Below are 25,155 nucleotides of genomic sequence, written 5' to 3' on the forward strand. Positions count from 1 at the left end.
GTGTGTGTGTGTGTGTGTGTGTGTGTGTGTGTGTGTGTGTGTGTGTGTGTGTGTGTGTGTCTGTGTGTGTGACACTGACGTCAGGTATGCTGATGTGAGAGCAGGACTCTTGCTCCTCTCGGGTGGCGGATGACGGCAGGTGCCTGAGTCACTCGCTGTGTGGGAGGACTGGATGGAAGCAGGACAGGGAATACATTTTTATTTTTCTGAGGGTGAGATGATGAAGAGCTTCATAAGAGTAGACGTGGACAAAACCAGTGAAACCCAGTTGCTCTGTCGTTCCTGCTTTCTGTGGAATTTCTCCAGTCAAAAATTGTGCTGCTCATCAAACGCAGGCTTCACTCACTTTCTCCGACAGAGCAAATTGATATAATAAGTCAGCTCCTCTGTTTCTGTGCTGCAGCGCTGCTCCCTCCTTTCCCTCCATGTTGCACAAGAACACACAGGTTTACTGGAGCTGATTTCAGACGAGCACAGACATGTTTCCTCAAGTTTTCTGCATTGGCTGCATGTAAGAATGCAAATGCCTAAGTCAGTTTCTCTGGAAATTTTCCTGAACTCGCCCTGCAGCCCTCTGGTAAAGTGCCAGATTGAGCACGCGAGAAAACAGCAGGAACATGTGGGCATGTTGATGATGTTTCTAAAATGCAACTGACGTGAAACTGGAAGAATATAAAACCAGTGGAAACCGGATATCGTGATCGTGGCTATAGTGATCAACCGTTTAGATTTTACTCATTGAAGAAAACTGTGGATCACTATCATCACTGTGGCGTCATTTCAAACAAATCAACGTTTAAACTGTAGCTCGGCCAGAGACGTCAGATGAGTCGGGTGTGTGTGTGTGTGTGTGTGTGTGTGTGTGTGTGTGTGTGTGTGTGTGTGTGTGTGTGTGTGTGTGTGTGTGTGTGTGTGTGTGTGTGTGTGTGTGTGTGTGTGTGTGTGTGATCAATGTGATATCGTCCACATCTTAAAAAACGCTGTTACCTTCCACTCAAGTTCTGGGACCATCATACAGAAGCTACGCAACACACAATATAGTAATCAACCTCTTGTAGTGATCAATTTGGCTGCTTCTTCAGATGTGGAAAGAAAACTGCCCAGACACAGATATTTTCTGGATATCTTCTGGAGTTTCTGGAGTCTGGAGATAGTTGTAACTGTTTATTTTGTATTGTGTGCACTGATAGATGTGTGTTCAGCCTTTCTTCCCAGTGGCTCAAGATTTGTACGTGTTGTTTTATTCTCCTGCACAAAAACTGAATTTTAAATCAATCACAGAGAGCAAGTGAGTACGATAGAGACAATATATTTTTAGAGACTCTCTTCCAAATGCCTCCTCTTCCTCCTCCTCCTCTTCCTCCTCCTCCTCCTCTTCTGTTCATGCATCCTCACAACTGTTGGTAGGAAGAGATTTTAACTCCCAGAAGCAGAAATATCCAGATCAGAAGACTGAAGACCACAGAGATTCTAATGAATGTTAAAAAGTGATGCTCGTGCAGAAATGGTCAAACTGGAAAGTGTGGTGAGGGGCTTCTCCAGTTGGTACCACACTGCCCAAAGTACCAGAGGTTATTATGAGAAAAATGAAAAAGTAGAATATAGGAGAGAAGTTCAGACGCCGGACGACTTTCTTTCACACCTACAATCGTTGTGTGAAGTGCTGGTTAACAGATCGTCCATTCATTAGCTGCAGCTCGTATCCTTTCACACTCACAGTCACACCCACGAGCACCGAGAGTCTCCAATTAAACGCTGCAAGTCTCCGGACTGTGGGAAGAAGCCGGAGAAACAGAAAGACCCTGATCGGACAAAAGGTTGGAACCCAGAACCTTCCTGCTGTTTCAGAGGATTCATCATTGATTCTGACGACATCAGCAACACACTGCTGCCAACCAGGACTTCTGAACTGTGGGTAGAAAAGGCCGTGAGTTAACCCTGAGTGATCCGTCCAGACTCATTTGAGTTTGAGAGATTTCAGGTGCAACAAGCACTTTGTTTTACGACCATTTGAGATTTAACCACAGCAGATTTACAGGTTCAACCTCCGAGGCTGAAGAATCCCACTGGTCCAACTGATCTCTACTAACAGATCTGCAGAGGAAGGAAGAAGAATCAAAAACACCATGAGATGTTTGACTCTCCACAAAGTTTACCTGAGGACGACCGGCTCAAATAGAAACCAGAGAAATCCTGTCTGTCAACCACAGACTCATTCTGGAGATTAATTACATGTCGCACGCACACACACGCACACACTCACACACACACACACACTCACACACATACACACACGCACACACTCAAACACACACACACACACACACACACAATAACAGACAGACACAGACACACACACACACACACATACACACACGCACACACTCAAACACACACACACACACACAATAACAGACAGACACAGACACACACACACACACACAATAACAGAGAGACACAGACACACACACAATAACACTCTCACACATACACACACACACATGCACACACAATAACAGAAACACATACATATACACACATTCACACACAGTGATACACACACACACACACACACACACACAATAACAGACAGACACAGAGACACAGACACACACACAATAACACACACACACACACACACACACACACACACACACACACGGATCATTTAACGCAACACGTTTATGTCGCACATCTATTATGTATGATTGGATTTGAGATTCCTTGCGCGCATGTGTGTGTGTGTGTGTGTGTGTGTGTGTGTGTGTGTGTGTGTGTGTGTGTGTGTGTGTGTGTGTGTGTGTGTGTGTGTGTGAGACAGATTGAGAGAGAGAGGGAGGGAGAGAGAGGGAGGGGGAGAGAGAGGGAGGTGGGGGTTGTAGTTGAAATGCTCGCTTCATTCCTGTGTGGAGGAAGAAGTGATCACTTCTCTCTCTCCTCCTCTCAGCTGCTGCCTTCCTTTCCTCTTCCTCCTTCATCCCTTCGTTCTCCTCGGACACTGAAGCGTCGCGTTCTGCCCCGGATGGAAGTTGCGCTCCGCGGATCCACCGGAGAGTCCCGCAGCTTCTCCCCGTGAGGAGGGCGATCTGCCCCCCCACCGTCCTGCGGAGCTCAGCGGCCCCGGAGGACCCGGGACTCGCACCCGCAGACAAGCCGACACGGAGGTAAGAGTGAGTGAATTGGAATGAAAGGGTGAAGATGGAGGGTGAGGGAGGGAGCTGCAGATACACACGCCGGGATCCTGCGGCATGTGTCGGCTGAGCTGCAGCCTGGAGGCTCCTTCCACCAGCGGCTGCACGGTCTCTGCAGACAGAGACACACAATGCATCCAAACACACATGATTGCAACACAACATCAAGGAGAATATCAGGGACAGTGATGCACACAACACGTTGGAAAAAACATTGTGCTCCACGTATTCATCCATATGCATGAGGGGGATCGACCTTTTTTTTAGGCGGTAACTGAATAATAACGACGAGCAGCTTCACACATTCATCGTTCAAGCTCACATAAATCACTGCATCACTTAAGAGGAGCAGGAATTCAACCGGCAACCACAGTGATGTACTTCACGATGTATTGGGGTTTTTCTTGTCCCTGGAGGTTTTATGAAAGCCAGGCCTTTGGGTGAAAGCTGTGAGTGACCTTGTAATGCATCCCACTGTCATGGAATCACAATGACTGCTTTCTTCTCCCCTCCTGCCGCTGTGAGGATGGATGGAGGAGGATTTTTAAAAGGCTGCTCAATCCCAGTCACCCTCCCAGCTCTCCTCTGTGGTGTGTGGGCTTCCTCTCACTATGGCCGACAGAAAGGAAGGAAGGAAGGAGTGTGTGCATGTGTCCCTGCAGGTTTTATTGGTTTTGATGGTCTGATAAAAACAAGACCTGGTCGTTTGCACGTTTGTTGACGTGAGTGCTCGGCTGCAGCCTCATTCACGACGAGTGATGAATGAGTGGCACAGCCGCCACAAATCCTGACTCAAGGCCGGACGAGAGCCGTTAGAGTGGCTTAGTGACAAAAAGCTGAGATGAGATCAATGCCTGCTCTCACTGTGGGAGAGGTTTTCCAATCCAATCACCTTGACGTTCATCTGTGGGAGCTGAATACCTGAGCTCTGTGAGTGTGTGTGTGTGTGTGTGTGTTTCAGATTTAAACATCTGGCACAGCAGCACAACGAGCAAACTGCAGATCCTGTGTATATTTGCTCGACTTACCGGAGACAAACATATATCTGCAGTACGTCAGCGATATGTTGCAGCAAGCATCCAGAGTGTGGACGAGCTTCTCCGTCTCCTGCCCCTCAGTGATGCTGACGTTTAATTGGGACCATTAGCCTGGTAGTGTTGGCTGGAGCAGCAGAGAGCAGGGAGGACATCAGGCGTCAGGCCCGGGCTCAGCATGGCAGCCTCGTTACACACCCAGTATCATACATGAGCCGAGGGGCACGTCGAGGAGAGCCGGGTACCAGCGCTGAGGCAGAAGAGCTGCACGTTCCAAAGATAGAACCACGGAATTCAAGAAAGAGGAGGCAAATCTGAAGCTGGGTTCACCTTGGAAATGTCTCCAGTGGGTTACAGGGTCAACAGAGACTCACTCTCACGTCTATGATTCATCCTGAGTCTCCAGTTCGATCTTACACCAAGCTGCATGTCTTCTGTGGGAAGAAGCCACAGAAAACACAAATGACACGAGGAGAACATGTAAAAGATCCAAGCTAATACCAGGGATCCTCAACATTAAAAAACTGGTTTCATACATTTTTCTAAGATATTCTTTTGGCCTTTTTGGGCTTTTTCGATAGGACAGTGTGAGCGTGACCTGGGGAGACAGAATAAAGAGACACAGCAAAAGGGCCGGGTCAGAAGTGAACCTGCGACCGCTTCAAGCCTCCGTGAGGGCGACGTCGTGTTTATTAGAACAATAAATCAGCAGGTTAATTGCAGAAATCTGGGATCGTTGCAAAGAACTTGAGGGTCCAAACCGTCTGTTACGTGAGAATTAAAATATAATTTTTTTATTGGCATTAGATGACTTCTGTTGCTCTCGTGCAGACACATCTCACATTTGCAGAATCAGTATTAGATTCATGGAAACATTCATATGTTGAGCACATCCTCTCTATTATCTTTAGTAAACAACATCAAACCAGAAAGTAACTCAGTAGCAGTTGAGCTGCTCCACATTACAAACACATATTGACTTTATAACAGATATCAGAATATAAGTAATATGATTGATTTTACTTTTCATCAAGATCCACAAACTATTCCCTGGAAAATCAGTGAAAATGTCAAAGATCGATCTCACAGTGTTAAAGAAAGTGATGAAATCTGCGTCTTTGACCAGGAAAATGAACAAGTTCTGTCCTTTCTGTTGTAGTTTATGTGTAATCCTGCTGACAAACAAATAAACAAACAAACAAACAAACAAACAAACAAATAAATAAACAGACACATGACCTCTCCTCAGCGGAGGTAACGTCACATTAAAGAATCACCACAACAAACACTTTCTACTGGGATCTACTTTCCTGTAGTTGCACATTGAACATTTTTATCAGTAGCACATGGATGGAAATACTGTATATTATATTATATTATATTATATTATATTATATTATATTATATTATATTATATTATATTATATTATGGTGTATAAAGAGTTTCCAGGCATCATTACATGTGAGGTTACTGTATGATTCCACCACATATATATATTTCCTATGGAAAGGTTTCTCATGTTTATGGTAAAGTTTATTTACATTTGCAAGAGAAAAAGAAAGTGCATGATTTAGAATTATCTGCATTTATGTATAAATTTGTCTTATATGAGACAAAACACACTTTATGTAAGTTACAATAAAGAACCAACACAATCTCTTTGGACTAATAACACAAGTCACTGAGTCGTCCACATTGACCACATCGTTCAAACATTCGCAGGTTGGAAACCGCGTTCGAACCCTGAGGCCGCTGACGTTAACGAACCTGGAAACCAGATCAGAGATGTGTGTTTTACAGCTACTCTTAAAAAAGATATAAAAGAAATATTCAAACATTTCGAGTCATAAGAAGCATCTGCTGATGAAAACAACATCTCAGGCTGAAGATTGATTTGCATGAAGCCTGAAAGGATTAGAAAGAGTTTATCCTCGTTCGTTTATAGACAGTTTTACACTCAGTGTATGAATGGAGATGATTTTTTTTTGTAGCTACTCTCCTTAGAAACGTGTTCCCAGGTTAAGACGACTACAAAAATGCTCAACATCTCTGTTAATGAGTCTGAGGCCACGTCCATTCATTCCTGATGACAACCACACAGACGGTAAACCACCAGCAGTTATTTATTTGTCACATCCGTGGCTCTTTACGCTTGGAAATCGGACTCGGTGACGTCAGACTGTTCGATGAAAGCAACAGAAACCACAACACAGCAGCTCATCAGTGATGGTGGAGACCAGGCTTTTAAAACCAGGCTTTTAAAACGCTGCTGTCTCTCTGCTCAGCTTGAGGAGAATCACTGACGGTCCATCACAGTCATTAAGAAGGACGACGCTGCTGGTCAGTGCGGTCGCAGAGTGGAAGTGAATTTACACCGATGTGGCTTACTGGGACACAGGTCTCCAGACCCAGGATCTCTGACCTGCTGCAGATCTTTAGAAATCTTTCAGGGAGTCAAAGCGTCGCAGTGCAGTCGAGCAGGAGACGACGGCGTCTCACTGCTCACTGGCTCGTGTTGGGAAGCAGAGCAGAGACTGAGGCATCGGCAGCTGCACAGATTCAACTCGACGTTCTGCTTCTGCTCTCTTCTCTTCTGTCACATCTGCTCCTCATTCAAGCTCCTTTATCCCTTTGTCGCCTTGCGTCAGTGAGCTGCAGCTGGACGAGGCGCTGGGAGCTGAAGTGGACTCATTCAAAGTGTTTTCAACCAGTGGGACCAGTGAAAGATGCAGACGAGCGTTTTGTGTCCAATGATGTTTGACTTTCTTCTGCCTCTTGGTTCGTTGTGGTTTTGAGCATAATTGTTGTTAATGGCTGGTAACAGGGCTGATGATGAAAGTCTCTTTAGGCGACATCCACATGAAACATTCTAATTTCAAAATGCATCACTGATGTTTGAGACGTTTGGAAACACTGTTGGTCCCGTTTGATTCTGAAAACTCACTGTCACACCGACCTTGTTTGGTCCAACCAGAAGAGGAGTTCTGGGTCTGGATCAAACTGAACCTGGTTCTGTTGGTTTGCAGTGAAAACACTTTGTTGGATAGTTTGGACTTTTGGACCAATCACAGGAAGTAGAGACAGAATTAAACAGAAGAAGAAGAAGAAGAAGAAGAAGAAGAAGAAGAAGAAGAAGAAGAAGAAGAGGAAGCAGCTGCAGTCTTCACCTCCGACAATATAATGTTTGAACCACGAGGACGTTCATTTGGTGCATTTGAACTAGTGTGGAATACTGTAGTACTGTGGAGTCCTGTAGTACTGTAGTACTGTAGCACTGTGGAGTCCTGTAGTACTGTAGTACTGTGGAGTACTGTAGTACTGTGGAGTCCTGTAGTACTGTGGTACTGTGTACTGTGGAGTACTGCGCCAACCCCCCCCCCCCCTTGTTCAGTAGAGACATTACAGTGACATCGTGAAATCCTTTTTTCCTTTAACAGCTTTTCGATCCAATGAATCGATCGATCACTAAAAGCAGATCCGTTAATCTGCAGGTTAATCCTGAAGATAATCTCTGGATCCAGCTGTGACACTGATCCTGATGTTGTTCTAACGCTTCCTCTTATTTTCGTCTTTGCTCTAAAATGTCTTAGTCGTCTCCTAACTATGCAGCTCCCCAGTGGATTGTGGGAAAAAACAGGACATAATGGGAGCGAGAAACCAGGACAGTTTTCTCTCTCCCTCTCTCTGTGACATGTGCGCCTCCCTCTCCCTCCCCAAACTAATGAAGACTAAGTCATGTCTGTGTAAAATAATTCCTCCCATAGTTCCTTGGGTTAAATTTAGACTTGAGTGACTGGGTGTGATATTCTGTGGGAATTAGACGATCCGGCGCTGGATTAACACGTTAGATGATGATTCTGGAAGCGGCCGGGAGACGTGGATCGTCTCTTATTCTCTGATTCTTCTGAGGAGACCAGTGGTGGGCGTCTCTCTGATGAGAGGCAGAGAGAGAAGAGGAGTTTGGGTTGAAGGTCTCAGTGGAGATAAGCCGCTGCATGCCTTCACTCTTTAGGCCACGACAGCTGTCAAAGCCCGACCGGAACATGTCCCCGGGGACCAAACAGCTCCCAGTGTCCCACCAAAGGAAAACACGAAGACAAACATCAAGGCAGATCCTGATCTCTATCTTTCCTCCATCCCTTCCCTTTTCTTTGCTCTCTAACGATGCGAGTCAGCGCCTGGTTTATGTCTCGGCAGCGTCACAGGTGAGTGGTCATTAAGAAACGCTCGCCTCCTCTTGTTTTGTCCCGGGGGGACTCGTCCCTCTCCACTCAAACACCCACTCATTTTCTTAAGGAAGCTTTTCTCCTTTCAGCTCTCTCCTCTTTTTTCATTTCCTCCTCTTGGGTGGAACTTTACACTGAGGCCAAGTATTTATTAGTGCTATCAGTGTGTGTGTGTGTGTGTCTGTTTCTTTAATCATGTGTGTGCTCTTTCGATGGAGCTTCAAACGTTACACACTCTCGGGCTGACAGTGTTGAACATGAAAGCCGCTGAGACTCATTAAGCCACTGATTACAGCTCGGGGAGGAGAGTCCTGAGCAGCTGCTGCGCTAATACACACACACACACACACACACACACACACACACACACACACACACACACACACTATGTAAACTAAAGGTTTTCAAAGTTGTCATCTGCTCCCTTTACTATGTTCTCTTTCTTAAATGAGAAAGAAAAGTGAATCCTGAGATTAAACTGAACTCAGAGACACTCAGGTGTGTGTTGTTCAGGACATAGACTCATCCTTGACAACTTCCCAACTTGATAATAAAAGATAATATAAATAGCAGATTTTTTAATATTGTGTGAATGAGATCTTACTTTAATGTACAAGGATACAAATACACAGTATTAACTAAATATATTTTACTCTTTAAAAACAAAGAATCAGTGTATTTATTGGAGATAATTGAATATTTTATATTAACTTTACAAGAATCCGAGGAGAAGTTCAATTATATTATTTGCACTGTAGCCAGTTGAAGCCTCCAACACACACTCACTCTCTCTCTCTCTCACACACACACACACACACACACACACACAAACACACACACACACACACACACACACACACACACACACACACTGGTCAGGTTGAGACACCATCAGTGTTGTGATGGTTTGTAAAATGTTTCTTCAGAAATGAATTAATGGAAGTTTGTGCTCAGGAACCCAACATGAAAGCTTTTCTATGGAAGCGTCAGCGGCCATTATGGAGGCCTTGGCAAAGCTGCAGACGCCCATTCATGTTGTGTCTCGCTTTGTTATTCGTGTGTGTGTGTGTGTGTGTGTGTGTGTGTGTGTGTGTGTGTGTGTGTGTGTGTGTGTGTGTGTGTGTGTGTGTGTGTGTGTGTGTGTGTGCCTCAGTAACTTGTTGCTACACACTCCAGCAAAATATGAATGAAGGTTGTGTGTTTGTGCAGAACTGAGATGTTTTCATATTCCGAGCACCGGCTCAATTTAAAACAAGTTGAAAAGTGATTCCACTGTTTCTACTGAAAAAGAGCATCGTGGTTCCTGAAGGAAAAATCTCATTCATTCTCTGATTAGTGGTTTTTATTATCAGCCGTAATATTTTATTTAATTCTTCTTAATATAATTAGGTCTTTGATCTTGGACTTACCGTTTTACCGAATGTATTTAGCTCTGAATCAAAGGTTTTAAGGTCACGATTCATCTGGGAGCTGATCCGTTTGGTTCAAGGATTAAACGGTTATTTTAATATTTTAAAGGATTTTCTGAAACGTCAATGGAGAAAATGAACTGAAGGAAATTTACCGCTCACTGTTTTTTCGCTCTATGACACAACAGTCACCAGGGGGCGTGAGAACAAACTCCAGTTATTGAGAGTGATCATGAAATTAAGTTTAAAGCTTTGGAGTAAAGTCAGTTTTTTTTATTTTTAAGTCAACTGATTTAGACAGCAGCTCTTAAATCAGCATTTTATTAAAATTTAATCTGCAGATAATTTCCTTGACCCATCTGTCATATTTTTTAGGATATAAAATAAAAGAAGTAATTTCCTGGGACCTGAGGTGATTCCGTCAGTGAATCCCAAACGTCACCGACTGATGAGAGAAGGAAAAGCAGTAAATCGTCAGGAAGGAAAAGTAGAATTTATTAAAGTTAGTTTTGAATCAGTCTTGTGGTTTTTTAGGACATTAGAGCAGATGATGAAATCTCAGGGAGGGTGTGTACAGACGGAGCAGAAGGGGGATCCAGGTCCACGTGGTCCAGCTCAGATCCAAACTCAGCGGCTCGCTCAGCTGTTGCTCTTGACGACGGTGGGATGGGCCTGTTGCTGGCAGGGATTCGGTGGAGTAGGAACCACGAGCTGCCAAGTTCTCCCTGAGGGACGAGGCCCGAGCGCTCCGTCCTGCTACTTGGCTTCAATCAGGCGAAACCCTCCAGGCCTGCAGAGTCAGGCGGCGTGTTCGAGGACACGCAGACACACAACATTGTGTTCACATACAGTTGTCATTTGATTGGCTAACGATGTATTTGTAATGGTTTTCTGTTGCCGTGAGTGAAACCATTAGTGGAATATAAACTGCATTTCAATTTAAATCTTCAGCGTCCGTCTAATGATTCCATTAAATCTCTGTCTTTCTGTGGAACACATCTTGAGAACCGATCATCAGCGTTGAATAAACAGACGAGCAGCGCTCTGTAGCAGAGACGGCTGTCAGTCTGTTCTCCAGGTTCTGTGAGATGAACAGGTGAACAGCTCTTTGTGCAGCAGGTCTTTATTTCCTGCTTCTTCAGTTCTAATGGAGCAGTGGAGAAGGTCCCTGTCCTTTAAACTCATATAAGCACCGTGAGAGTCATTGAGGTCATGGTGTGAACGGGTGTGTACACAATAGACTTGTTGTTGTGTATGTATCACACATTAACTTTAAGAGCAGAGGTTTTCTCTAAGTTTCTCTGAGGGCTTCCCATCAGTTTGGGTTTGCTCTGCGGAGACACAGACACTTAAAGCACTTGAAGCCCTATGACAGACACTCTTAGTGTTTATATGTCCTGGTGAGGAATAAAACAGACGTCCTGCCTCTTAACATCCACCATGTTTCTGTACTTTCACATCTCCAGGTGACGGCCTGTTGTTTTCCTCTGAGCTGCTGCGTCCAGGAAACTGTTGACTGACAAACACAAAATGTCTCCGTCTGACGTCAGATTGCTGATCCTCTGTCTCCTGCTCCTCTTCACCACGGTAAGTTCATTTAAATTCACTTGATCTCATCTTTAAATCCAGTGTTGGTTTCTGCCTGTGAGTGAGTCAGCTGAAACAGGTGGAGCTTCACATGAATGAATCCAGAGATTCAGGCCTGATGTGCACTTCACCACAGAGACTGTTAAAGTGGCCGAGTGTGAGCATCAATATTCACTGATCAGTGAGAAGCAGGAACGATGGATAAAGATGCACTTACTCATTTATTCATCGCTGAGCTGTGAGGAGGGAAAACATCCTCTTCCTCTTCCTCTTCATCTCCTCTCCTCTCCTCTCCTCTCCTCTCTTCTCCTCTCCTCTCCTCTCCTCTCCTCTCCTCTTCCTCTCCTCTCCTCTCCTCTCCTCTCCTCTCCTCTCTTCTCCTCTCCTCTCCTCTCCTCTTCCTCTCCTCTCCTCTCCTCTCCTCTCCTCTCCTCTCTTCTCCTCTCCTCTCCTCTCCTCTCCTCTCCTCTCCTCTTCCTCTCCTCTCCTCTCCTCTCCTCTCCTCTCTTCTCCTCTCTTCTCCTCTCCTCTCCTCTCCTCTCCTCTCCTCTCCTCTCCTCTCCTCTCCTCTCCTCTCTTCTCCTCTCCTCTCCTCTCCTCTCTTCTCTTCTCCTCTCCTCTCCTCTCCTCTCCTCTCCTCTCCTCTCCTCTCCTCTCCTCTCTTCTCCTCTCCTCTCCTCTCCTCTCCTCTCCTCTTCCATCCTCTCCTCTCCTCTTCCATCCTCTCCTCTCCTCTTCCATCCTCTCCTCTCCTCTCCTCTCCTCTCCTCTTCCATCCTCTCCTCTCCTCTCCTCTCCTCTCCTCTCCTCTCCTCTCTGAGCTGAAGTGTTGAGAAACAGAAGATGGTGAACGGGGGGGGGGGGGCAGAGAGTGAAGATGGAAAATGAGAATAAACAGCAGATTAAAGTCCACGTTTCGCTGCAGGTTTATAAACAGTTAAGACAGACAGAGAGACAGAGAGACAGACAGACGTAAGAACTAAAGTCTCCTTCTCTCCGGACTTCAGCTGTGGTGGTTTGTGTCTCACGAATCCTGCAGAATGTCTCAGGTTGTGACGAGACAGTGACGTGAGCTGCAGGAGATAGTCTGACGTCCCACAGTGAGACAGACAAACAGGATATAAACTGAAAGGACACGGACCTCATGCACACGGTTCCCATCTTTATCTGGATTTGTGTGGACAGCAGCGGTAAATATGAAGCACAGGGTTTATGATGTCTACAGAGAAATGAAGGGGAGAGGGGGGGGGGGATCAGAGAGCGGCCGAGGATTCAAAGAGACCAATTCTAAAACGTCTAAAAATGAAACCTGACGAGTGAGTTTCTGGATATTCTATTAGATCTGTGCAGCTTTAAAGTCTGACGCAAGCAATCACTCATAATTCATCATGGATGTAAATATTTTTACTTCCATACTCTTTAATATTTACTGTGTATTTTAAGAGGAAATAACATCCACAGTAATTGAATCATTCAGTCGTGGTCTGATGTCTCCATCACTCAATTCATCCATCTGAGCTTTTACTGCATCGTACCTGCATCTGTGTACTTCTACTGCGTAACGGTGCTGCTGCCGAGAGCGCGGCACATAAATCATAAACCAATATCTGTGGATACAGAGTCTGCGTCGACACTCGTTCCGCACGATGCCCCAAAACTACAGTGTCCCTGTGGCTCTCGTAAATCTTCAGTGTATCGAGTGCTGCCGACGTCAGCGGCATAAACGCTCAACTGCTCCCCCGCTGCACCTCGTAAAGAGGTGACGTGGCGTCTCCCACACTGACGCCAGCACAGACACAAGTTCGTCTTGGTAGCAGAACCCCCCCCCCCCCCCCCCCCCCCCTCCTCCTCCTCCCCTGCAGCCTCCTGAGACCCAGCTTCGTGCAGCAGACACAGGAGGAGGAGGAGGCTCCTCTGGACGTGAACTCTGCATCTGGAGTTGTAGCTCTGGGATTTACCTTCTGTGTCTGTCAGTGGTTCTCAACTGACACCTGACGTGCTCCAGTGTGATAAGTGGCTTGTTATCAATCAATCCATCACATTCACTCATAGATCTTAACAAGGTGCGACAACCTCTGTTCTTAACCCTCAACAAGAGTAAAACTCCCCAAAAAACACTTTACAAGGAGATAAACCGTAGAAACCTCAGAGGGAGACACACGTGAGGATCCCTCTCCCAGGACGGACAGAAGGACAATAGATGCTGAGTGTAACTGAGAACATCAGCAAAATAAGAGCATATACAACATTGATTAGAAGAAACTCGATGGATTGATATGCCTCCACGCTGACGACGGACAGTTTAGTGGAGCAGTGGAACGAGTGGAGACTCCTGTCCGTGTGTGTGTTTGTTTGTTCGTCAGCAGGATTATGCAAAGAAGATACTGAGCATGTCACCACAGAGCTCGGTGGACGGACGGAACATGGGACAAGAAAGATCTCATGAAATCCTGGTGCAGATCTGTACAATCAGACCTGAATGTGGGTCCTTAGCACTGACCACTTGTGTTTGGATCTAAGGGGATTCAACTCTACTGAGTTTATAGTTTTCAGTAGTGGCTCTGATGCTGTGGGGGGGGGGGGGGGGGGGGGGGGGGGGGGGGGGGGGGGGGGAATGGTTTGTTTAATTGGCCGAGAGTTTAAACTGATCCCAGAGCGGAGACCTTCTCCCACACTGTGGTGTGAACCGCACACTGGAGCTAATGAAGCCAATTTAACTGCAGGTCCTTCCTCTCTGCTCCGATGTAATCTACAGACACTTCAATCCCTCTCTCTCTCTCTGTGGTGTGTGTGTGTGTGTGTGTGTGTGTGTGTGTGTGTGTGTGTGTGTGTGTGTGTGTGTGTGTGCGTGTGTGTGTGTGTGTGTGTGTGTGTGTGTGTGCGTGTGTGTGTGTGTGTGTGTGTGTGTGTGTCCTCCAGGTCTGGAGCCAGCAGGTTCCCTTTAACTGTGTGATCAAGCGGGAGCAGGAGAAATGTCAGGAGATGATGGCCTCGGACGATCCCGGGAACGATCCCGAGTTCGGTACGTTTTCGTTTGTTTACTAAACAGGATTTTGTTGACGTTTTCCAACAGATTTAAAATGAAGCCAATTAAACGAAACCCAAGACACGGAGAAGGTCTTCAGGGCTCCACACTAATGAGCAGGAGCTGCAGATAGAGAGATCACTGCAGAGGCTCCACAGTTTCTCTCTGGTCTCCGTTTGTCGCAGGGACGGTGGAAGAATTGTGGGTTCAGAGAGTTTTAGAAAATCCAGCAGACGTTGAACATGAAACCATGAACAGCATGAAACCTTATTCAGCTTTAGACAGTTCACACAGGGAATCCAGGTTGACTGAGACATGATGATGATGATGATGATGATGATGCAGTAAATGAGAGTTGATCTTTGAGACAGTGATTGACAGGCGTCTCATTGGCTGAAGAGATGCTCTGCGATGCGTCTCGATGTGATTTCAGGAGACACATCATCAACACCTCTTGTCCTCGGGCTGTTTCTGAAAATGTCTGATGACGATGAATAAAAAGATTAATTATCTGAAGAGCAGCATGTTTCCTTTAGCTTCAAATCTCGACTCTGTTTACATCGAAACCAAGAAACAGACTATTGACCTTATTCTGAATAAGACATTATGATTATGAATTGCTAATTGAATATGATTTATATTCTCTAATAATCTGGTTATGACTCACATCAACATAAACTGCACTAAAAAGAAAACAATCTGAAATGATCATATTCAGGTTAAGATAATCAGATCAAGCATCTTAATCAGGTTAATATCTGAATATTGGCGTCAATGTAAACATGTTAACTGAAACCTACATGACTGTGAAGTTTATGCTACATCTGACATTTGGCAACAGAAAGTATAAAACAACATACGACAATAATTCAGCATCAAGTGCATGAATCTGGTCGAGCTGTTTTATTTCCCAACGTGAACATGTGTCCTAAAGAGACGCTGTGTCTGTCCACCTGTCCTCAGGTTGTCCGTGGATGTGGGACAACCTGACGTGTTGGCAGCCGGCGAAGATCGGTGAGGTGGTCGAGGTCAACTGTCCCGAACTCTTCTCTCAGTTCATGAGCGAGGAAGACTTCGGTGAGTTTAAGGTTTCCCGTTCTGACCCTGAAACAATGGATGAGTAAGTCCTGTGATTGCTGTGAGGACTGGTTCTGTGTCCACAGAGGTGGGGACAGTGAGTCGGAACTGCAGTGAGTTCGGCTGGTCCGAGACCATCCCCCACTACATCGACGCCTGTCTGTACGAGGAGGGAAACAGCAGCCACCCGGTGAGTGCACCTCTGTCTCCACGTGTTGGTTTCAGGGTGATAAAGACGGAAACTACCGAATAGAACCTGAATCTGAGTTGTTCCCGTTGTGCTCCATGTTCAGGACATGTACTTTGTGTCGGTGAAGGCTCTGTACACCGTCGGCTACAGCACCTCTCTGGTCTCCCTCACCACAGCCATGGTGATCCTGTGCAGGTTCAGGTGAGGACACACAACCTTCATCACACAGGACATTTAAAACCCTGATGACTTGGTGTTTTGTCTCAGTTGTGCAGCTCAACATTTGAGTCTTAAACAGACGATTGAAGTTTGGTTGTGATGAGAAGTTTCACTTTCACGATCAATGATGATGTTCTTCACGAAATGAAATCAATTCCAAATCTATCAGTGATAAATATGATTTCTGTCTTTCCAATTCTTCCTTTGTAGCTTGTAAACTTGTTTTTGAAAGGTGCTGTTTAAATAAGCTTAAATTAATAATAATAATACTTGTTCAATTCCTGGACGTCTAAAATTAATAATTTTCATGTGTATAGCCTACTAAGTATTTAAGTGTAGTTGATTATAATAATACAGTAATTTTAAATATTATAGAAATTGTATAATTATACACTGATTCTTTAGATATTATACATCCCCCATTTTCTCTGCCCCCTTTCCCAACGGCAACTCTCTCTGTCCTGTAAACGCCACAAAGCCCATACAAATATACTTCAAAATGAAATAAACCATTTGTGTGTTTGTCCTCAGGAAGCTGCACTGCACCAGGAACTTCATCCACATGAACCTGTTTGTGTCCTTCATGCTGAGGGCCATTTCTGTCTTCATCAAAGACGGCGTGTTGTACGCCAAAGAGGACAGCGAGCACTGCTTCATCCACACGGTGAGAGACCTCACAGCTGAAACCTTTCAGGCCCGAAGCTCAGATCAACTCACCTCGTGTTGTTTCTGTCTCTGTGAAGCTGGAGTGTCGAGCGGTGATGATATTCTTCCACTACTGCGTCCTCTCCAACTACTTCTGGCTCTTCATCGAGGGCCTGTACCTCTTCACGCTGCTGGTGGAGACCTTCTTCCCCGAGAAGAGATACTTCTACTGGTACATCATCATCGGCTGGGGTGAGACGTCACACATCATCATCTGATTCTCATCTTATCAAACTCGGCCGTTAGTGATGACGTGTTTGTTTGAACCAGGGGCGCCCACCGTGTGCGTGACCATCTGGGCGGTGCTGCGGCTGCACTTCGATGACATCGGGTGAGTAACGAACCCAGAACACGCGTGTGCGGCCTCATGTTGAAGGTTGTGTGTTCATGTGGCTGAACGTTGTCTCACAGCTGCTGGGACATGAACGACAACGCTGCCATCTGGTGGGTGATAAAGGGACCTGTGCTGGCCTCCATCATGGTGCGTTGGAGAAACAGCAACACAACCGCCAAGAATATTTGTATTTGATCAAAAACCTCCTGTTGATTGTACATGTTTTTTTATCCACAGATAAACTTTGTTCTCTTCATCGGAATCATCGTCATCCTGGTGCAGAAGCTGCAGTCTCCAGACATCGGAGGAAACGAGTCCAGTATTTACCTGTGAGTGACGCTCACTGTTCACCTGAGAGGAAAGGGTTCGAGTGAACTCATATTGAAGTTTGTGTTTTAGTGCCTCATTGTGTTTATCCCCAAAACGTTCCCTTTAACAGACACACGTCTTTTTTTATACGTGACCATTTACACTTGTTCTTTTAAACTGTTCCCCCTGGACCTGTGTGTGCAGATTATAATGAGGACACACTGTCCTTTGTCCAGTTCTCTCATGACAATGTGTGTGTGTTTGTGTGTGTGTGTGTGTGTTGCACAGGAGGCTGGCTCGCTCCACTCTGCTGCTCATTCCTCTGTTTGGGATCCACTACACTGTGTTCGCCTTCTCCCCGGAGAACGTGAGCAAGCGGGAGCGTCTGGTGTTTGAACTCGGACTCGGATCCTTCCAGGTGACTCTTCCTGCGTCACGGCTTAAATAGGACAACTGCAACGTAACGAGCCAGTTTAGGATTATTCAGGATAAAAGAGTCGAGTTGAGGTTTGAGACTTGAACTGTTTTCAGACATGGACTCGAGATTGTCGGGGTCAGACACATGTAGATTTCAGTGTCGGCTCTTATCGTCTTTCCAAGTTGACGTCTTCGTCTTCTTCATCCTGAGATATTTGTACAGACGAAAGACGAAGGGTTCATTTTTGGTCTTCAGAGCATTTTGCATGTTGGACTTGAGTTGGAAGATATCCTTCAACTTCAACTTCTAAAGTAACGATGCAAAAGAAAAGAGATTTCACGTCAGATGTTGCACAATCTCACTTTACATTATTATAATTATGTCTTCTCATGTTTCTGTCTCTCTCGTCTCTGCAGGGTTTCGTGGTGGCCGTCCTCTACTGCTTCCTGAACGGAGAGGTAAATCCCCTTTTAAACAAATCACTCACACTTCTCAATGCACATTTTAATTAAACATACAGAAACAACATTACTGAGTGTGAGGGGGAGCGATTTAATTAGTGGTTTGATCAGGCTCATTGTTTTCAGTTTATGGAATTGAAAGAAATATGAATATTTGAAATCTTAATATCTGAACAAAACATATTGCTGTGATTGAGTTTCCACAAATATGATGAAAACTTAAACTTAGATCATTCTTCTTTTCCCAGAAAAACTCAGATCTCATCATTTTTCATGTTTCCTTATTATTTATCCTTCATTTCTCAAGTCTCAAATCTTTTGATAGAAAACCATTAAAGCCTGAAAGCAATGAGCCGTCGGTACAGAGTCAGGCTGAGGGACAGTGAGTGAGTCTCTTTCCAGCGAGGTCCATTAATAATGACCTTGTGAAGTATATCCCTCAAGGTGCAATCGGAGATCAAGAGGAAATGGCGCAGCTGGACGGTGAACAGGTACTTTGCTGTGGACCTGAAGCACCGGCATCCTTCGCTGGCGAGCAGTGGGGTGAACGGGGGAACGCAGCTGTCCATCCTCAGCAAGAGCAGCTCGCAGATCCGCATGTCCAGCCTGCAGGCCGAGACCCCGGCCACCTGAGCGCCGCCGCCGCCGGGGACGCCACTCCCGCCGCTGGACCTGACGCCGCCACATCCACACCTCCCACCCTCGTCCCGATGACCAGCCTCACCAACCCGTTCCTCAACCCGTACCCCAACCCGTACCCGGACGACACCGCGATGGAAATTGACCAGGTCTGACCTGCCTCGACCCCGAAACACGACTAAACCTGAACGTCAGGCGCCAAATAACCAGACACTTCACGTCCTGACCTCTGACCCGGATCAGCTGGAGTGAAACTAACTCCTCTAGAAGGACGGGACTGAGGAATCAATCTAGCGTCTTGTTGGGCTGAATCGTGCAGGAGCCGCGTGCTCGTTCCTCTGTACATAACGTGTTCGTGTTGACATCGTCTGGTGCTAGTGTCGGCTGCTGCTGGTGCGAGGGACCAGTGTGTAGCTGCAGAGACTCTGCAGCGTGTGTGCGGCGTCTCCCGGTGACGGTTCATACATTCGTCCTCCAGCTTCACCTCGTCTTTTTAAAACATGTCCGACTGTAATAACTTCACAGGTTCACAGCTGCTGCTCCGTTCAGATTTAGAGACAAAACGCTGGTGGCTCTGATGTAAATACGTTAAAGGGCCGATAATTCATCAAGTCTTAGAAATCACATTGACGAGATTTTGATTATCAGCCGTAAAAGTTTAACCATCCGAGGTAGACTCACCACAAGCTACGAGATTGTGAAACAAATATATGTTCTCCTGCAGAAGCAACAAGTTCGTACGAGATCAACTGCGTTTTATAAAGAAAACGTGTTTTATTCACAACATCAGAGAAGCGCCACACTACCCACAATCCTCAGGTGTAGTGGCGACGTCTCTGATTGGTGTAACTCACCGTTACCATGGAAATGTTGACCACAACCGCGAAATTCATGTTGGCTGTGATCGGATTGTTCAGCGTTAAGTTACTACACGACATGAAACATTATACAGAAACATACAATACACAAAGTACAACATCTTACAACACTAAATAACAACTAGGTGAGATTAAGGGGAAAAATTAGTCTTGTACATTTTTCCAATATTTCTCTTCTCTGAATGGTCGACCTGGTTCCAGAATTCAAACTTTTTTTATAAATATGTTTTTATATAAATGTCGATGGAGAAAATTAATGGGAAATTTACTTTAGGAACCAGAGTGGTTCTAAAAGTGGACAAATTGAGGGCACAGGGTTTAAAAGATGCAGAGATGTGAAGCATTGTGGGAAATGTAGTGTTTTTGGAGCTTTTGCTTCGTCCCTTGAGGGTTTTATGAAGGTGCAAAGCAGCTGGAGTGACCCTTTAATCGAGGTGCACAGTAAAACGCAGAATTTGAAGGTTTGGGTTCATGCTCAGTGTTAAACAATGAGCTCGTCATCGTTCTGCTCGAGACGAACGAGACGACGGCCGACTGCGTCATTCCTGATGTTCAGAGTGAATGTGAATGAAAGTATTATGAGTCACTGCTGATACAAGCCTTCGTCTGCTGTGTAACATGTGACTGAAAAACAATCTGATATATCGAAGACGAGCAGACTGAGGAACATGGAGGAGAAGATTCACCACAACAGGTGAAACCTGGGAAAATCTGTATTTATGAGAAGGACATATTTTCTACAGTTATGTGAAAATGCCAAAAAGTTAAAAAAAAGAGTAGAAAACATAGCAGGGTTGGATGCTTGACTCAGAAGCGTCTTCTTTGGGTGTTTGTGCAGCGCGGAGGTTTCTGCCGACGACCACAAACCCAAACCTCTTTTTAGATCCAACACTGACGACGTCGCAGCAGAAGAAGAAGTCGCCTTTCGGATCAGTCTGTAGATGTAACAGCCGCTAGTACAGAACATGTCAACGAGCCTGTGACGCTTCAGTCACGAGTTTAACCGCTTGCATGAAACTGCATTTATCGTCCATGTGGTTTTGTCTACGGACTCTTTTTTGTGAGAAATCTGTGTTTTGATTGTTGGATTTTTTAAAGAGTTTTTTCATGAACTTTTAGTGTTTAACTTAAAGCTGTTGCTTTGGTAACGCGCTGTATTACTGATTTTTACTGTCACTTTGAGAAGCTGAGCTTCTTCAGCAGCTTCAACATCGTACTGGTTCATGTGAAGGTCTGAAACGTCACTGCACTTTTAAAAAAACTATTTAATGATCTGTTTGGGAAAACTTGTTTCTGACCATTTGAAAAATCTCTTTTTTATTTCTCAACCTGGGTCTTATGTTTATTAACGTGGGTAAATGAATGGTACTTACAAAAATATGTCCAATAGATCTTCTCCGCCAGCAGGAACGACACTGTGGCTACCATGTAATCGAATGGGGCAACTGCGACAGTCCAAGAAAAGGCTCAAATTAGGGACGAGTATCGAAGTCAGACGCTTCATCTACATGGTCCATGATCAGAAGAAGATGCAGACACACAACCTCTCGAGGCTGGAGAGTGAGACGTCTTGTTGTGTGAGACGTGTGACATGTTGCCAGACTCCTGGTGAAGACCCAGAAAAACTATTTAAGCCTTTAATTGGTGAAAAAAAAGAACTTTTAAAGAATATTTCCTAGACTGTCACAGTTGCCCCATTAGATTAGATTGTACTGGCCCCGTGTCACAGCTGCCGGCAGAGACCATCTACTGGATCAAATTAAAAAGTTTCAGTGAGAACCATTAGTTTACTCTATAAACAAAGGGGCCAGGTTAAAAAATACTTGGAGGGTTTTTCTTTTTCTAATGAGCTGCAGTATCTTTGTCGCTCTGTAGGTGTCGCTCTACTTACATTTAAAACAAGCACACTGAGGTGGATGTCACTTTTGAAGGGTGACTTTATTCTCCAGGGGGAAAATTCTCTCGTTCCAAAGATGAATTAATCGACTCCTCTCTGAGTTTATTTTGCCGTATCTGTTTGCGAAGGCTGCGTTAGCTTTGCAACCGATGTCACTGCAGATGTTTCCTTTGGTCCAAGTCGACCACGAATCCCTGAAAACGTTCGAACTCCACTTTGTGTCTCAAAAGTGCCTTTAAGCACAAAACACGTATTTTTAGCTTCTGTTGATGATTTGTTAAAAAACGAAACTGCAAAGTAAAGAAAAGGGTTTGACAAAGTGCTTTTAATGATGCTTAAGACTAAATCAGTGTTTTTAACCTGGAGGCCTTCAAAGTACTTTAACTCGTCTGTGTTGACGACGAGCGGAAAACAATTCGTGTTTTTAATTAAACTTCTACTGAACATTTACTCATCGTTGTACAATAGATCACATGATAAAAACCTTTTACTTTTATTCTTCAACAGATTCATCCTGCATCTGTTTTTCTCTTCAGCAGAAAAGTGGAAATGACTGAACTGTAAAAAAAGTTCTTTTTTTAAAAATCTCACAAAATTTCTCGTTTCTCCAAAGACAGAAATAATTTAACTGAAACTGCAAAACTACAAAACATAATTTGTCATTTCCTTCATAAATACACACAAGTTGTAATAATAGAGAAGCACATCTCCTCAGTTCAGTTAAATTCACACTATACATTATGTTCGCAGGTAAAAAGTCGCTTGAAAAAAAGTCTTCAAACTGAATGACTTAAAACAGTTTAAATAAATTATTATATTGAGCGATTAGTTTTTACTCTTATTTATAATTTTTAAACATGTCACTTGCAGCGAGACCCAGAATTTAGAAACTACAAAAGTCACAAGTTTTTAATAAATCACATGATCTGGATCAGCAGCAAGTTCAAGTTTGAACTTTAAAAAAAAACTTCTCCTTCCATCGTCTGTAAAAGTTTTTTCAGTTAAATCAACCGTGGAGGAAAAATGTCGTTTTTGAAAACAAAACATTTCCAGACATTGAAATATCGTCACTGATATTATGAGGAAGAAATGTTTAAAGATCTATTTCCTTTGTGACCTTGACACACAGACGTCTTTTGACCTGCGAACATGAATGTGTTTTCTGCCGAGTCCAGAGAGAGAAGCGAATCGAGGGCTGACCAGAAACTGTATCGTCCTGTTGTTCTGCTGTGTCTCTGTTTTCAGTCCCACCTGCAATAATAACAGTGCAGGTCCTAACAGCGGCCATAAGGGGGCCCTGTCCCATCTGCTGATGGCGGTGGGGGGGGGGCTGAACAATCGCAGACCTCTGGTTCAATTCAACCTTCATTTCAAACATTAAGACAATCTCAGTTTTTGTTTCTCGATGTATTTATAGAGGATTTCCTCCAGTGTGGGGTCCGGGAGTTGGAGCCGTATTGTTGCCAGTACTATGTTGATGTCAGACAAAGATGTTTCCATGAGGATAAATATTCATTTGAGCTCTGAGTAGTTAGTGGAAGTGTTTGAAAGGTCTGTAGCCAAACGTCGTGACTAAATAACCTGCAGTTTGACTGTAAGCCCACAGAGACGAGCTGTTGTTCCCTGTAAATGAAGTTTTCTGTGGTGAATAGCTGTCGTTTAAAAAAAAAAGGAAAAACCTTTGCGCTGTGATTGTTCTCATGGTTTTTATTGTTATTTTCTAAATGGTGATCGTGTTGGTATCGTGCCTCCCGCGAGGCCCCTGTACTCTCTGATCGGCCGATGCATGCGTGTTCAATCGTGCTGATCTCATTCCGGTGGCAGACGGAACCGCGAGGGAGGAACCGGCTCTCGGGACATTACCAGGAACCTGAGCTGCGTTTCCCAGCTGATTAATAAAACAGAGATAATGGTTTTCTACTGTGAAAGATTTATCTCAACCGTCACACACTTTTCCTTTGAATGTTAATCTTCCCCCGAACAGGAGGAAAAGAAAAAGTGCCATAAAACTGCTGTTTGTTCCTTTTGTTCTCGGTGTTTTTACTGCAAAGCATGAAGTGTTAGATCTGGAGCTGTTCCGGTGGTGGCTGTTCTCCAGCGCTTCGTGGTGCTCGGCGGTGTGGCTGAATGTAAACGTGACTTAAAGCACTCGGCTGTGAGCCCGCTTCGCTCAGCAGCTTCTTGTTCTTCATCTCCACTGCAACGTTTCTCTTCTGCACAGGAGAAGGTTTCTTTTTGTACATTATATAAATATCGAACAATAAATGTTTCTAACTTGTTGGCTCAGTGATGTTTGAGTCTTTACGTCTTTTATCTGCACTTTTCTTATTGTCAACCATGAAAAGACCTAAAACACGATGTCATTATTTACTGCTCCTGAGAGCTGAGGGCGCAAATAGGCTTTCATTTCATTTCACTTTCTTTAACATCGTGAGAGACGAGACTTCTCTCCAGAAATAATGCTTTTAAAACAGGAAATTTGGTGCAGATCTGGATTTTGTGATTAAAAGTATTTCTAGGACGTGATCTTTATATATTTAATGTGCTGTCACAAATCAAAGAATGGATATTTTACCTGCGTTTAATGTGAACAGTTTGCAGTAAATCTCTGTACATGGTTTATGTATCTGATGCAATATGGAATATAGTGATAAATAAGATATATATATATATATATATATATATAAATATAGTAATGGTCCCAAATAAGATGACACCAAACCAGAAACGTTTCAATCACGTCGTAAACAGGAACCTGCAAAAGAAACATTCACTTGTTCAAGTAAGAGAAAAGAGATGAGACTGTGAATAGATCAGAAATCACAGTCTCTTCATTAAAGGAGAGTAACTTTAAACACATTCAACTTTTGCAGATTCAAAACAGAAGCAACGTGTGTTTATGCTCAGTACATGGAATATTAATAATATTAATAATAATGTGAAATATATGAATCCTGAAATGCAGAGAGACAGTGAGTTATAGTTTGATATATAGGCACTGTAGTGGTGATTAACTGAGCCATGGATTATACTGTAAATATACATATACAGTATAAATACAGTTTAACATACACCTGCTAAATGTTAAACTCAAACAATATGAATTCAACTTAAAAACATCTGGTCTCCTGTGAGGAACCTAGTGGTAGCATTAGCACGTTGCACTTAACACGTTGCGACATGTACAATTTAAATTTTCTCCACATTTTACAAGATTGTTGCATAAAAGAATAAAAATGATGAATATAAATATCAACTTAGCTCTACTCACTTTAAAATTAATCTATTTTCATTTTACAACAACAAGGTCATTTCTTCAGTTAGTCATATTCAATCTGTCGGACGCAACGTCGTCATAAAATACATGTAAACCAGCGCAGGTCTGTTCACATTCACACAGACATAAAAACAATAACCTGGCAAATAAATAGATTTTACAGTCTAGTGCTCCAGATGTGCACGAGTGCACTGTGCAACATGCTGCGTTCAGAGCCACTGGCGGTGACACGGGCACGTTCATTTCATCTGAGATCGTCATGTGATCATGAGACGCCC

The 25,155-nt window shown here is 44.2% G+C and overlaps 1 protein-coding gene across 4 annotated transcripts; it reads left to right on the forward strand.

Annotated features, from left to right (window-relative positions):
• The first annotated feature begins 3,122 nt into the window (after window positions 1–3,122).
• Window positions 3,123–19,689, forward strand: LOC117759804 (pituitary adenylate cyclase-activating polypeptide type I receptor-like). Of its 4 annotated transcripts, XM_034582230.1 has the most exons (15): window positions 3,123–3,164; window positions 11,328–11,448; window positions 14,368–14,470; window positions 15,437–15,550; window positions 15,637–15,740; window positions 15,844–15,941; window positions 16,491–16,623; window positions 16,703–16,856; window positions 16,935–16,995; window positions 17,076–17,145; window positions 17,236–17,327; window positions 17,596–17,725; window positions 18,142–18,183; window positions 18,631–18,826; window positions 18,863–19,689. In XM_034582230.1, the coding sequence occupies exons 2-14, from the start codon at window positions 11,392–11,394 to the stop codon at window positions 18,817–18,819; spliced, it is 1,347 nt and encodes a 448-aa protein (XP_034438121.1). In that variant the 5' UTR covers window positions 3,123–3,164; window positions 11,328–11,391; the 3' UTR covers window positions 18,820–18,826; window positions 18,863–19,689. The 4 variants fall into 4 exon arrangements, with proteins under 4 accessions (XP_034438121.1, XP_034438119.1, XP_034438120.1 ...); XM_034582228.1 differs by lacking the exon at window positions 3,123–3,164 and having other exon boundaries at window positions 11,340–11,448; window positions 18,618–18,826; XM_034582229.1 differs by lacking the exon at window positions 3,123–3,164 and having other exon boundaries at window positions 11,340–11,448; window positions 18,618–18,823.
• The last annotated feature ends 5,466 nt before the right edge of the window (window positions 19,690–25,155 follow it).

Source organism: Hippoglossus hippoglossus, chromosome 4 (assembly GCF_009819705.1).
Source record: "Hippoglossus hippoglossus isolate fHipHip1 chromosome 4, fHipHip1.pri, whole genome shotgun sequence".
NCBI lineage: Eukaryota > Metazoa > Chordata > Actinopteri > Pleuronectiformes > Pleuronectidae > Hippoglossus > Hippoglossus hippoglossus.

What these genes read in the sequence shown, in the direction of transcription:
- LOC117759804 (XM_034582228.1), top strand. Translation starts at nt 11,392, where the DNA reads ATGTCTCCGTCTGACGTCAGATTGCTGATCCTCTGTCTCCTGCTCCTC. An exon ending in AGCACTGCTTCATCCACACG is followed by an intron (nt 16,624 to 16,702) that starts GTGAGAGACCTC and finishes GTCTCTGTGAAG; the next exon opens with CTGGAGTGTCGAGCGGTGAT. An exon ending in CTGCACTTCGATGACATCGG is followed by an intron (nt 16,996 to 17,075) that starts GTGAGTAACGAA and finishes GTTGTCTCACAG; the next exon opens with CTGCTGGGACATGAACGACA.